Below are 13,829 nucleotides of genomic sequence, written 5' to 3'. Positions count from 1 at the left end.
AAAAAACTTTTCCTTATAATTGATGGCTTTTCCCCTTCTAACTGCTGCTTGTTGTTTCAAAAGGCCATGCAAAGCACTCTACTGGCAGAAAAAGTGGGAAACCAGAAAAGCTGTTAGTAAATATGGTATAAATTTACTAACTTAAATGATTTTATTTTTAATTTCCATGAGTTTGAATTATTATTTTTTTTTCTTTCAAATAAAGTTTTTTTTCATGAACTCATAATCTAAAAGGTTTGGGGTAGCATCATATTAAGAGTCGCAGTATTTGAGGGTAAATACAGTATTTTTTCTGTAGCCATCTTACCCTAATCAATTAGCAATTGTTCATGTGATGCTACTTGATTTAACATAGAGCTAACCTGCCGATTGTTCTACGGCACTCCACACATGCCCTGGCAAGTCACGACTGCACGAGGCCAATGTCCAGAAGATGTGAGACATCTTAGCTGTCAGTACACGACACTTGGTGGGAGTAACCTCGAGACTGTGACAGAAATGTGCAGCAGGGAGCAGGCCTGTGGTTGCTGCTTGTGCTGTAGCATGTCACTGCAATGGCATATGGAAACAGATAGAGGGGGAAAGAGAAAGAAGACACCTGTTCCGCCAACAGTAGTCTTGAACAGCACGACACATTGTCTTGTGGCTTTTCCGATACGTGACAAATACGCTGTGAAATAATAATATAAATTCTATAATTTTAAGGCATTGTATTAAAATATGTGTTGAGTTAATACAATGGTTTGTGATACAAAGTGTATAAAGTGAGTTATTAATTAATAATTTCAGTAATTTATATTATAATGTTTTAAACTTGAGGTTCATTCCTTTTAATGCTGAGTTAATTAATCCTTTACAAATTTGTACGTAATAAATCAACAAACCAATTATAAAACAAATAATTTCCTTAATAATAACAACAATAATAATTTATTGAATCAATAAGATTTTGTTCATGTTTTAATTTAAAGGGTGGGCAAACAAGAGAAGACTACAGGCAGCATAACCACGAGGAAAAATTGTAAACTGGAAAAAAAAAAGTTGCTTGTAACTCTATTCAACATAACCGGGATTTAGATTGTTACAGTGGTTAGATGTTACACATCATTCATTGGTGATTAGTAAAAGACTCAATCACTTTTTTTTTAAGGATAATAATGTTTGTTTCTATAAATGTAAATTATACAATTGAATCAGTTTAAGCTATTTTTCTTCCAAATACAATGCAATTCTCATGCAATGAAAATATTTCCAATACATTTCAATGTTGTCCTGTTTAATATTTTAATTAATGCCATATTACCGCTACACTCCAAAAGTTAACGTTAAAATTAGGAATCATAATTGCTTTTTTTCCACTGTCTTTATTCATGTGGTCATCAATCAAGGGTGTAATTAGTAATTGTAATTAAACTTATTATGCAGGAAGACATCAAACTGGGAACTTCTTAAAGAGTTTTACCATGTTTGAATATGTTCATTGGAACTTAAATTTGTAAATACTGAGATTTAAACACTAATGTGAACCATACTGCAAATACTATTCAACTAAAATACATTGGAAAACCTAATAATAATAATAATAATAGCAATCACAGACAGTGCAACATTGTACTGGAGACGTAAGCAGCAACACACATTACTCAAATGTGCTGTTGCGATTGCAGTTAACAGACACTTCCACACAAGAGCTTGTCCACATCTGGCACACAGAGAAGCAGTGAGCAGATAGATCCATGCCATGAACAATCACCACTAAAATATTATTAATATTTCCTCTGGCAAGGCCTCTCTCCCGAAGACCAAACCTCGCAGAGAAAATTAGAGAGTACAGAACGCAAGTGCAATATCCTGCAAAGACTACACGGAAAATTAACAAATCACAATTGCATACCAGATCTACATCCCAGGACACATGGCTTTAGAAAAACATTGAAGCTACGCTATGAAAACGCAGAGATATCCGGCAAACTAAAGTTATCTTCGCCACAATGTCGACACTTGATCACAAGCCCCAGCGCGTAGGTCACAACTGTACCCTTTCAGTGAAGGTGTCAGGTGTCAACGAAGCACAAAATCTGTCAAGAGTTCAAAACGTTTGCTCCCACATGTTGGAAAACCATACGATTGATTGCATGACGAAGCAGTTCTCGCAGAATACAAATACACTTGAAACTGAAATAAACCCGAGTGGATGAATGGCGAGAGTGGTGCTGAGGCAGCACTCGGGCGGCCGGGCTCCGCGTCTCAGCCCGAGCAGCCTCGGCAGCCGCAGTGCACGCACTCCACGATGCGACCCTGGGACGAGACATCACGTCCAGCACTCCACTGGCACACACTCGCATTGCATTCATTACACTCCGTGTCAAATAATTACAATTTGTTTCCAATCCATGTTTAGTTATCACGTATGGAATTATATACAGACTACTTTTCGCTATCCCAAAAAATGCCACAAACTAAGAGCTAATTAGGCAACAGGTACAGTAGTTGGAACAACATTGCACTGGTGTACACAATCAGACAAGGAGATAGAAAAATACTAAAATTTGTCGTATCCAAAGCCATAAACCTTATTTAATTTTAATCAATATTTTATCACTTTCGAGGCTACCTAGTCGAAATGACTACGGTAAATTGCAATAAAACTGAAATAACAACGAAAAGCATGTCGTTACACGATATACGTAACACCAAAATTCTATTTAATACATCACAAAGCACCGAAATGCAATTAAAATCATGAATCTAATCAGCATTTTCAATCAAAACTTAACTCTAATGACAAAAATTTAATCTTTTAATTATTAAATTCAACTAAGGTAGTTCTGCATAAAGTTTGTACCATTTTTACGCAAAAAAAAATTGGAAGTTTACTTCCTTTTGATCTTGCAACAGTTACTATTTACACATTTTTACATTATCACATTAGTACATTTATCAAACAAAAAAAAATACTAAACAGTTTGATTTTTTTTGTTCTAAATATTTAGACATGCTTATTAAAAAAACATATTGTAAAAATTCACTGTTTTGGAGAAATTCGTATCATGGAACATTTAAGTGTCATGTTTGTTCAGTAATATGTTATCTGTTATAAAAACAGAAAGTTCATATAAAATAAAACCATAAAATCTTGTCTCTAATGACGACCAATGTAGGACAGTGGTTACATTATTGCCACTGGTACGTTCTCACATTACAGCTCTCACTTGCAGCCGTGAGTTAACTCCTGACAGACGTGTGCGCATGCTACGCCTTATCTCATTGTTCTTAAGCAATTATTGTGTCTTTTTTTGGTTCCTTTATCAGCATTTAGTGAAATTCTACCAATATTGATTCTTCATTAGTTGGTCAATCTGAATTCTTGGCAGAGAAGATAAATTCACTATTGAATTAGTTCAGACCTTGACGTTCCTCCCGGAGTCCTCTCGACATTTTTTGCCTTGTTATTTGTATCCTTCCAGTGGTGCGATCCGGTTGGCAATTGATCTCATCTTCATTCCTTCGTGCCGGGGGGAAGGTTTCAGGCGGGGTGGCTGTTGGTGGTTTGAGCCCGAGCTACTCGTCAGCGTGGGCGGGACTCCGCGCGGCCTTGTCAGTGCGTCAGCGCACCTCTGGTGTTGTGCTGCCGGGTGCTGCCCCGTGTGTAGGTCGTACCTGCGCGTCGTGGCTCGCTAGGAGTGCTTCCGCTGAGCGGGAGTTGGTGTGTGAGTGGCAGGCAAGAAGGCGATACAACCGATGTGAGGTGTGTGGGCAGTCAGATGTCGCAGGATCTAGGGCTAGGTAGAGCGGCCTTGACCTGTTACAGAAGACGGGTCATGTGTGTAATGGAAATTTTAAATTGCAATTTTACCGAGAGTAACTGAGTCATGGCAACAAGTGCATGTTAAACTAACTGTAGTTTTACAGTCAACTAGTACCCTACGGTGCCGCGGAGTTATTTTGATAATACAACTCGGGGCTGTATTTAATTTTTGGCGAGTGCAGTTTGCCTGTCTGATGAAACAACGCCCTGAAGTCAGGGCATTCGACACAGGCTTGTCGGATGTCGTGCAGATGAAGAGTTGGGCTTCTATTCTACTGGCCCGGCTGACGCAGTTATCAGTCATATCCGCCATTTTGTGAGCTATGCCTAGGGCCAATGAAAAATGGTAAATAAAAAAGGCCCATTTCGATGAATAAAAAGAGTTATTTCGGTGCAAAATTTCGGTGAAAAAAAAAATTGTTTAGTTAGAAAAAATAACTATTTTGTCATTCTAATTTTATACACTTATATATGTTTGATGGAATTATTGTTTTATTTGGTCAAAATTTATCAAAAATATGTTTTAAAAGTACATGTACATCTAAAATTTAGCACGCTGCATTTGTAATTAAAATTCTCAAGATTACATACAAAAAGATAGGAAACTGATAAAAAACGTTAGTGGCTCAAGTCCATTTAGACTATCTCTGAAAATCAGCTATTATATATTTTCTGCAAACTAGTCCCCACCAAAACACTGTACTTATTCAACAGTACAGAGTATTGTTTTTTTTTATTTGTCTACGTTTTTCACCGCCTCAACTGCGTGTGCGGTATTTGTTTATGTATATGTTGGCACTCTTGACCGGCATTTATTTTCGTGCGTTGCCATGACAACTACGAAAATAAACAGTCGCCTCGGTTAGGACGCCCAGATACAACAATTAGCATTTTGAAAGTTATGATTTGATTGGTTAATATGGAAGTGATGCTGTTTTCTGGACTGCGTTTGGCCGATTCAGAGAAAGGAACAAAGAGTGAGTTAAGGCCTATTGACGATGGCGTCACCAGACGCATTTGTGGTCGGCAAAATAATGTGATTTTTGTCGTTTTATGGCCTTCTACGTCTCGTAAGAACGTGTGCGACGACGGAGACTGAGTAGGCGTACGTCTGAATGTAATAGTTTTCATACGTGAAATATATGGTTCTAGAGTAACTTGACGCTTAGTTCCAGAACCGATGCTTGACACCTATCTTTGTTCACCTTGTGCGATGCTCGAAATTTACAGTGTTTTTAACAGTCGATTTGCACATCATGATGCCTTTTTCTTTACTGAACACATAAAATACTTCGTCGTAATATTCTTTAGCTCTTTCGAAAACACAACTTTCGGCATTTTATATGTTTATATCCACAGTGACCACGGTAATATGACCAACATGCCACAAAAACTTTAACGGAAAACGATCATAGAATGCGAGATACATATTACATCCACTCGGAAATAAAGAACTTAAACTCGACAGACACGCACTCGTGAAAATAAAATCATAGAACATTTCGACACTCGTAACTACCAACGCCATCTGTGATTTGTCCACCAGTTGCTAAAGTGATGATGTTTATTGCCACACACTACTCTATGGGTGCTAGAGAAAAACAAAAGCAAAGATGGCGTCTCACATATAACCTCTTGTAATAATAAACGTTTTGTGCAGGTTCCAGAATGATTCAACGTGATTTTTCGCGATAAAAAAGGTTAATTTCGCGCAAATATCGTGATTTCGTCATATTTCGTGAAAAACTACGGATTTCGCGCATCACAGTAAATTTCGTTAAAACGAAATGCAGTATATTAACGTCTTATCACTACCAAGTAAGGTTATTTGTATTACACATCATGTGCAAGTGATTTTTTTAAAATTTCGCGATTTCGTCATTAACGAAATTTGACTACCCCTAGCTATGCCTTTAGCTGACGAAGGAAAGAAGAGTTTATATGGACATTTTAAGTCGTTAATTGTTTTTGAGTCATCAGGAAAAATTCACGAAGTGAATTGTTAAATGTAAAATTTTGTTTTTGGCTCACAGTAAAATTTTGCAAAGTAGAGGTACAAATGCTATCAAATAATTCATGAATTATGATAAAGTGATAATTACTAGAGGCAAGAGTTTACGGTTTTATTTTTAAGCTACAGTCAAACCTCTATCTATTGAACTCGCATGTATCGATTGTCCGTGTTTATCGTATACTTTCTACGGTCCCGGCAAAATTGCCATACAACTAAGGTTAAAAAAGTCCGCTTGTACCGATGTTCGAATTATCGTTTTGTCCGCATTGATCGTACAAAATATGTGGTCCCGTCACTATAAATTATAATAGATGATCGTTTAACCATAAAGATTTTGCAGAAATAACCATTTCTTAGAAAGAAACCGCCATAAAAACAGTAACGATAGTATACAGTAGTAAAAATCAACTTAAATCTGCAGCCAAGTAATGGAGCACGTAAATATGAAGAAAAGACAAATGAACAACAACTTACGAAGAAATATGGATGATGTACCATAACTACAGTACAAACCCAATTGTTATCCTAAGATAATTACCATAAAAAGAACTAAAGATTCTTTGTCGATACCATAATTACCACATAAGCACGATAGCTACCACATTTGCACTACAGTTACCGTAACAACCGAGATGTATATTTACCGTGACGGTAATGTATTTATTTATGACATATTAAAAATAAAGAACATTATTGAAAAATAGGATGTTAAATTTTTATATGTACGTTTGGCACATGTTGCAAGAAATAATGCGATCTGAAAAAATGCAGTACTACTACGAAAAGCGAAAAGGGTAATCGTGGATTTTTAGGTTATGGCAGTCTCTCTCGTTTTTCAGTAATATCGGCCGAAAATTAACAAGCGTATCGGAAGTCGGCAGAAATGCTGATTCAACTAAATATTGGCAAAATTGGCTTCTTCAGTACAGCTCTACATTTGATGACATGAGTAAACATATTTCAGACTTCAGGATATTGAAAAAGACTTTAATTTCCATGTAGGTTTATTGTGCATATGTTTTTTTTTGCAAGTGTAAATTGAATTAAGTAAAATACTTCCATTTTTATTTATTTTTCAACTGATTTAACTTTAATGACAAGTAACTGATATATTTCTGACACTAATTTTGAGGTTGAAATATTTTTTTAAAAATTCTTAAGAGTGAAGTCCACATCTATTGAATGTCCGCATCTACTGAATTTTTTTGTTGGTCCCCTGAAAAACGATATATAGAGGTTTGACTGTATATTCATTTTTAAAACAATATTTTGATGTTGTTTTTACATATGTGTACTGTAAGTCGGCACATATATTTTTTTAAATTTGGATTTTCTGTTTAACTTATACCTAGGTATGGTTACTCTGGAACTAAGCCCTAATGGTTATGTGTTTGTGGGTTCATACCTTTTTAAGGAAAGAGCCAGCGCTGAGCTCAAGTTATTGTTCTAGCGAAATGTGTGTGTGTTGTAAGAAAACTATGCTAGCAAAAGTTTTCCACATGTCAGCCCCTGTTCTATAGCTGTCAAAACCCTGTAATATTCAAATAATGAAAGAAATTTTTCTGTGTGATAAAGTAAAGTAACATGAATGTTGTTATTGCTGTTATATACGGTTCATGCCCACGTGATGATACTACTGTGTAGAAAAGGAGAGACGATCACATTAAATCTAACGTGTCATATTCCTATCTTGTTGGGTGGTTGGCAGCACCGGGACGCTCACCTCCTCCAGCTTGCCCTTGGGGACGCGGCAGATGCAGTTGGTGCCGAAGTTGGTGTCCCGGGACTGGATGCACCTCAGGCAGCAGAGGTTCTCGTAGCCCTGCTTCTTCCACTTGGCTATCAGGTTCTTGTCCGCGATGTTCTCTCGGAGGCAGAACTCGTACAGCTCTGAACACATCAACACCTATACCTAGAGACCGCAAAAATGTGCGGGTTCAATGACCTTTAGGATAGACTCCAATATCCTTTACACACTCGGGCAAATGCCAACTGTCCATTGGCTGCTGACTTGTGATTCTTCACGACTGGGTGGCCTGTGATTCGACACTTCTACAAGTGAGGGTCTCTAATTGGCCCTCAGTCCTCCATATTAACAGTATGCCAATGGCAGAAGCAGCACTAAGGTATAATTATTTGAATTTTAGCATAGCACGAAATGAACCCGCAAATTTTTCAGGTCTCTAAAGGCCAACACTAACTACCTACCAGCTCATTTTAAACTTCCTTCGCAAAATAATTACTTTATTTTATACCTGTCCATTAAAGGTATTGAAAACTGACTGTTACCCTCAAGAGCCTACTGCACGTTCATAAGTCATATTTTGTGGAAACAAAATACACAACGAAACTTCACACAGTGTTCTGTTGAGACACAAGATGAGCCAGTTACCCATCGCGGATCATGAAAGCCTTGCCTCTCTGGCTCTTTGCACCACTCTCAGCTACGTGCGCAACTCCTCCCGTCTCCTCGACCGGTCTAGACGCGTGCCTCGTGACAACGCCTGGCACACTCCTCTTTGAGAGCCTCCCGGGACACATCCCCCCACCCTGCCCCGCGCTACTCCAGGCATGTGCTGGGAGGCTTCTTACTTCCTCACTCGTACATATCAGACTTGAAGACTCTTACCAACGACCCATCCACCTGCATTTTCCTCGTTTCAAGAGCAATGAGTTTACCAGAGGACGTACGTTCTATATTAGTCATCAGACTACAGACCTAACTCACCCCTCGCCAGTTAACTTGGAACATGATGACAAGGGACTCCAAGGTCGTTGCCAGTTACAATGTACGCCGAATATCTATGACCTTGAAAGAAAGATTTGGTCAATATATTCAATGTTTCATGTAAGTATTTATACGTGAACAGATTGGCTATGTCCTCTCTACAATCTCAACCACGGGTGGCCCAGAGATTATGTTTACTTGGGGCATGTAGAGGCAGATATCTGGCTTGCTGTGTACTCTCAATAAACAGGCATTCTGATAACACATGCATAGCTAGCTCAAATATACATATCTACTTTGACTTTTATACAATTTCAAGATAAAATGTTCAGTGCGAATACAGAAACGGCTCCAAAGAAAATTAAAACACAAAGCAGTAACTGCTGTGTCAAGCAGTGGAAAGTATAAACGTGGTGTGATTGTATTTATTGTTGTTGATAATCTAAGTGATTTTTAGATAAGAACTGCAGTGCTCATTCTAAAGTAGTAAACAGTCTATATCATGTTACCTAATGATACATGTAGCTGGTTTAACTTATAACAGTTATAACCTACCATATTTTAAAAATTCCTGTAGTTAATATTTGTATTGTAATATTTTTAATATTTTCACATAAGCTAAAATCATCTTAAACAACATTATATAAACATTTGGGAAACAATAGTAACTCTATGTAACACAAAGTTGATACACACAGAAAATGGGTGGAAGTTAGGGAAAATGAAAATGTTTGGGAAATACAGAGAATAGCCAAACAAATCTTTCATAATTCCTGGTACATATTACTGACTGTGGCATTGGATGCACATGTTCAGTTATGCTTTCTACACCCCTTGCCTGTTACTTCCAGGTTCCATATAATTACAACTTTTAACATTTTACAAAAATCTTTTTACTGTCCATTTTCTTACACTTTCAAAGCAAAATAAAAATGTCCCCATGCGACAGAAGTCAAACTTCTAGCGACAGAAGTCAAACTTCTTGCTCATAAGGTATACATACAGATAAATTATTAATATTTTTTTTATTGAACCAGAGATAATAAATGAGAATAGTAAAGATGCTGGTATAATCTCAAGTGGAAAAAAAAAAATCTGAGGAGTAGGCAAACACAAGAAGCTGCGTTACGAGAATTCCATTGCATCAATGCTACGCCATTTCTACCTTTCCCCTGCCGTCTCTACTTCCGGCCGTTACAACTAGCATATAGCATGCTCCGATATGTATCTATCCCCCCCCCCCCTCTTTGGCCATCTTCCCATTCGCCCGCTAGTGCATGCTTGGAGTGGCTCGCCGCTGAAGCACTCTCCTTCTCTACTTGTTCCCCCACCATGTACCTGACTGTTCCCCTCGTGCGATAGGAATTTTCGTAACGCTCGAAAATTGTAGCCCCCTCAGCGAAGAAGTTTCACTTCAAGAAGGTTCATGCTGACTGCTGGCGACCACACACCTCTGCTGATGGCCTTGCGGCGGTAGAACAGGTCGTAGATGTAGCGCGACTTCTGGTGGTGGATCTTGAAGATGGGCCACAGCGCCTCCACCTTCCTCTTGCCCTCGTGGGGCTCCGTTTCCGCTGGAACCACGGAGCACACGCGCTTCACGCACCTGGGCTACCAGACACCTCACACAGACAACCACAAGTGGACACTTTTATAGTACAAAGTAAACAACTCATTCAGTTGACATTGTCCCGGGCTGCGCCCTTCTGAGCCCGATGTGCCAACACCTCCCCCCTTCCACCACCACCCTCTACGACCGCCCGCCGAAGTGTGAGTGTGCGTGCGTCGCCCCGCGCCCGCCCGTGTGACGTCATTGCTCCGCTCCCGAGAGTTGCCGAGCGAGGACGAACGGGCAGTGAGTCGCGAGCGCTGCTAGAGGAAGGAGCTTCATGCACCTGTTATTGTTCTCGGAGGTATTCAGTGCTACAGGGGGAAACGGGCCTCGCCACACACGGGCTACGTCACGGCCTGGGAACAGAGTAGCCGGGTCCACATGCCCGTTATACATGTGGTGGCGCCCTAGGCTTCGACGGACACGTCAACCCCCATTGCGGTAGCACAGTTAAAAAGTAAAGCAAGTGGAAAAATAATTCAATAAAAACTTTATTTCACAAACTTTTCAAGAGACCATGAAAAACTGTAGCAAAATATGTGTAAAAAAAGGGACAATAATGCTATTATTTCCTGTATGTGTAACACCAAGGGGTTTAAACATAGAGACAGATTCTGTGACATGATGCCGACCTCAAAGTGCCTCAAACAAGAATGAATTATGGATCAACAAATCAGCAGGCTAGTTGTACAGGTTTCGTAAATGTGATCTACTATTTAAAACAAGTAAACATTGGCCGAACAATTCTTTAAATTGCTAACTATACTTAAAATTCCTCCACAAAATTAATTAAAAAAATTAATAAACAAAATTTAATAAACGGAATTAAAAAATTAGTTAAAATAAAGGATATTCATTGCAGTATTAAACCTCTTATTTTCCTTGATGAACATCTATGATTTTGTGTTAGGTATTTCTATGTTTTTTTCCGCAGAATAAAGAAATTTATGGTGTTCATTACCTCCACATTATCTAGAGCCTGGTAAAATTATAAGATCATAGTTTCTCCATAAATAAAATTATAAATTACTCTAACATGAAAGGAGTGTTTCAAATTTTCTACTGGTTAATAAAAAATTTGATAATACTTTGATAGGCCTATATGGGCTTTTTAGAATGGAAAGAAAAAAAAACATTTTACCCACACTACACATGTCCCTAAATTTACCCTGAAGGGATGGTTTTTTAATTGCTATTGGTTCATAAAAAATAACAGTTTAAAGCTTACATACAATACCTGTGTTTTCAAACTGCTGCCGCCACCATTCATAGTTTACCCGCGATTGTGTCTCTCTTTGTTTAGCACAACTGTGGCCAACTATGAAGAATTAAAAATACGCTGATTTTTCCTAAAGACTTGATCCAGAAGGCATGATCCTGATGTCTTGATTCTATAGTGCATGATGCTTGCTGTTTTAATTCATTACATCAGAAGATCCTGTAGGCTACTTAAAAAAAATATTGTCAAATGAAATGAATTATGATCGTAAGTTGAATAAAAATGATATTTTTTAACCTACAATCATAGTTCTGTCTTATTTCGCAATCTCTTTCGTGTGCAGGATATTCAGACGTACTGAACTAAAACAGCAAGCATCATGTACCACAGGATCAAGACAATTCTATTCAAATTTTTGGCTCCCATTAGACTTGTCCCTTATGTGACTCAAAATAGTAGGTACGTACTTTAAATGCAATGTTACAAAAGAATAATTTTGTAATAAATTACTTATTCTAATAAAACGACAAACATGAAATATCCCTTACAATTGCAATACAGTTGTTATTTAAACGAATTTCATTATTACATCTACTTTGACTAAAGAAAAAAAAATGTTAAAAACCAAACAGGTAAACAATTATTGTCCGCGATAGCGTGAAAATGCAGGTATTGTAATGTAAGCTGTAAACTGTTATTTTTTAACAAATCAATAGGAATTAAGTAAACCTTCCTTTCAGGGTATTCAGGAAGTCTCAAGTATACGGAAAACTTATATTCCTATTTTTCGTGGGTAAACTATGAATGGTGGCTGCAACGTAAAAGCAGGAGGTATTGTAATGTAAGATATAAAAAATGAGCCTTTTTTACATTTACCAACTAAATTTTATGAGTCACCTAACCAACACCTAACTAAATACACTTAGTATATATAATTTAACAAAAGAAACACACACAACACACCACTCAACCATAACACAAAACAAATTCAGATAAAAAACAACTACAAATAACAAACATTTAACAGCTTTTAAAAACCACTTACCTTTACTGAATTTATGGCAAATATAATTTACTGTCAATATTTATCTTGTAGATATTAAATTTACATTGAATAAAATTTGCCTTTTCTCCCTTTCACTTTTCCTATATCATGAAACACGAACCATTGCTTTCCTGTTTACTACAATCACAAAATCACACATTCTTTGTCTACACTACACAGTTATATTAATTAGCCTAAATATAAATAAGCATGACCTTACTCTTCTCTCATGATTACTACACTAATTTGCAAACATATCCTATAAATTTCTTAATCCATACATATAACTTAGTGTGTACTTATTTATTCACTTCATTAAAATCATTAATATTACTTATTAATTCACTCCTCCTGTTCCACGATCGCTCCATAACTCATACTATCATTCATCTTTTTTTTTATGGTGCTACTTTGATTTTGCAGTTGCCAATATTATACACTATATATTCCTTCTATCAGAAACACAATTTGTTATCATTGGCCAACTTTATTCCCAACCAATAGTAAGGCTGGTATCGTATTTTGAACTCCACTCGTTCACTTGATACTTGCTGCACAAGATCCTGATTCTCCAGACACCCTTAGGTACACTCTTGAAGACAGGTATGTTAAATGTGAGTACATTACGAAAGAGGCCAAGACTATTTTACACCCTCAACCTCCCAAGAAATGCTTGACAAGAGACAAACATTGCATTGTGAAAGCTTTAACAGAATATATTTACCTATATATAATTTATTAAGCATAATACTTGCAAAATAATATATTATATTATTATGCAAAATACTTTCAAAATACGTGCACCATAATTTTTTTTTACCACAATAAAACTAATTCTATTTGTAACCCTATATATTGTAATAATCTCTAATTTTGCATTTTGTATGTACGTAGATGAGGGAGTATAGACAAATCTTAGTTCCATAAAAACCAAGTTTTGATTATAGATCAATATGACATAAAAATAAAAATATTTAAAAAATTAAAATAACAATAATATTTGACAAACACCTTCACGCATTTTCTGTTCCAATTCTTCTAACGTAGGTTCTATGAGTTCCCAACCCTCGGGTGGATTTTTCTTACTTCTTCTCACTTTAGGCATCCTTCAGATATGGAAATTGCACACTTTAATAACGATATTCGTATAAATTAAAAAAACCACTACCGCAAGCACATAATTAAGAGGATAAAAGTAAACAAAAACATCATGACCATAGACAAAACATGTCCCTACACCAATCCACAGAACAATGAAAATAAAGAATCGTAACTCAATGCTAAAACTAACGCACTTATTTCCCATGTAAACCAGCAAATTGTGAGAAATTCATCAGCAACCTAATAACCTAAATGTCGTTACTTTTTTCTAAGAAAATTCTGGCTACCTTCATTTTTTTGTT

The 13,829-nt window shown here is 37.0% G+C and overlaps 1 protein-coding gene across 3 annotated transcripts; it reads right to left on the bottom strand.

Annotated features, from left to right (window-relative positions):
• Positions 1-902: 902 nt before the first annotated feature.
• On the bottom strand, positions 903-13,676 carry LOC134531071 (protein BUD31 homolog). Of its 3 annotated transcripts, none has more exons than XM_063366620.1 (4): positions 13,438-13,676; positions 10,002-10,124; positions 7,546-7,712; positions 903-2,298 (listed from the first exon to the last, which is right to left on the bottom strand). In XM_063366620.1, the coding sequence occupies exons 1-4, from the start codon at positions 13,529-13,531 to the stop codon at positions 2,248-2,250; spliced, it is 435 nt and encodes a 144-aa protein (XP_063222690.1). In that variant the 5' UTR covers positions 13,532-13,676; the 3' UTR covers positions 903-2,247. The 3 variants fall into 3 exon arrangements, with proteins under 3 accessions (XP_063222690.1, XP_063222674.1, XP_063222683.1); XM_063366604.1 differs by lacking the exon at positions 903-2,298 and adding an exon at positions 2,549-3,802 and having other exon boundaries at positions 13,438-13,670; XM_063366613.1 differs by lacking the exon at positions 903-2,298 and having other exon boundaries at positions 6,884-7,712; positions 13,438-13,671.
• Between the last annotated feature and the right edge of the window lie 153 nt (positions 13,677-13,829).

Source organism: Bacillus rossius, chromosome 1 (genome assembly GCF_032445375.1).
Source record: "Bacillus rossius redtenbacheri isolate Brsri chromosome 1, Brsri_v3, whole genome shotgun sequence".
NCBI classification, from domain to species: domain Eukaryota; kingdom Metazoa; phylum Arthropoda; class Insecta; order Phasmatodea; family Bacillidae; genus Bacillus; species Bacillus rossius.
The sequence above is the reverse complement of the archived record's forward strand: the minus strand, read 5'-3'. Positions and strand labels throughout refer to the sequence as shown.

What these genes read in the sequence shown, in the direction of transcription:
- LOC134531071 (XM_063366613.1), bottom strand. Translation starts at nt 13,531, where the DNA reads ATGCCTAAAGTGAGAAGAAGTAAGAAAAATCCACCCGAGGGTTGGGAA. An exon ending in GGAACAGAAAATGCGTGAAG is followed by an intron (nt 10,125 to 13,437) that starts GTGTTTGTCAAA and finishes CCGTGGTTCCAG; the next exon opens with CGGAAACGGAGCCCCACGAG. An exon ending in CCGCAAGGCCATCAGCAGAG is followed by an intron (nt 7,713 to 10,001) that starts GTGTGTGGTCGC and finishes TGATGTGTTCAG; the next exon opens with AGCTGTACGAGTTCTGCCTC.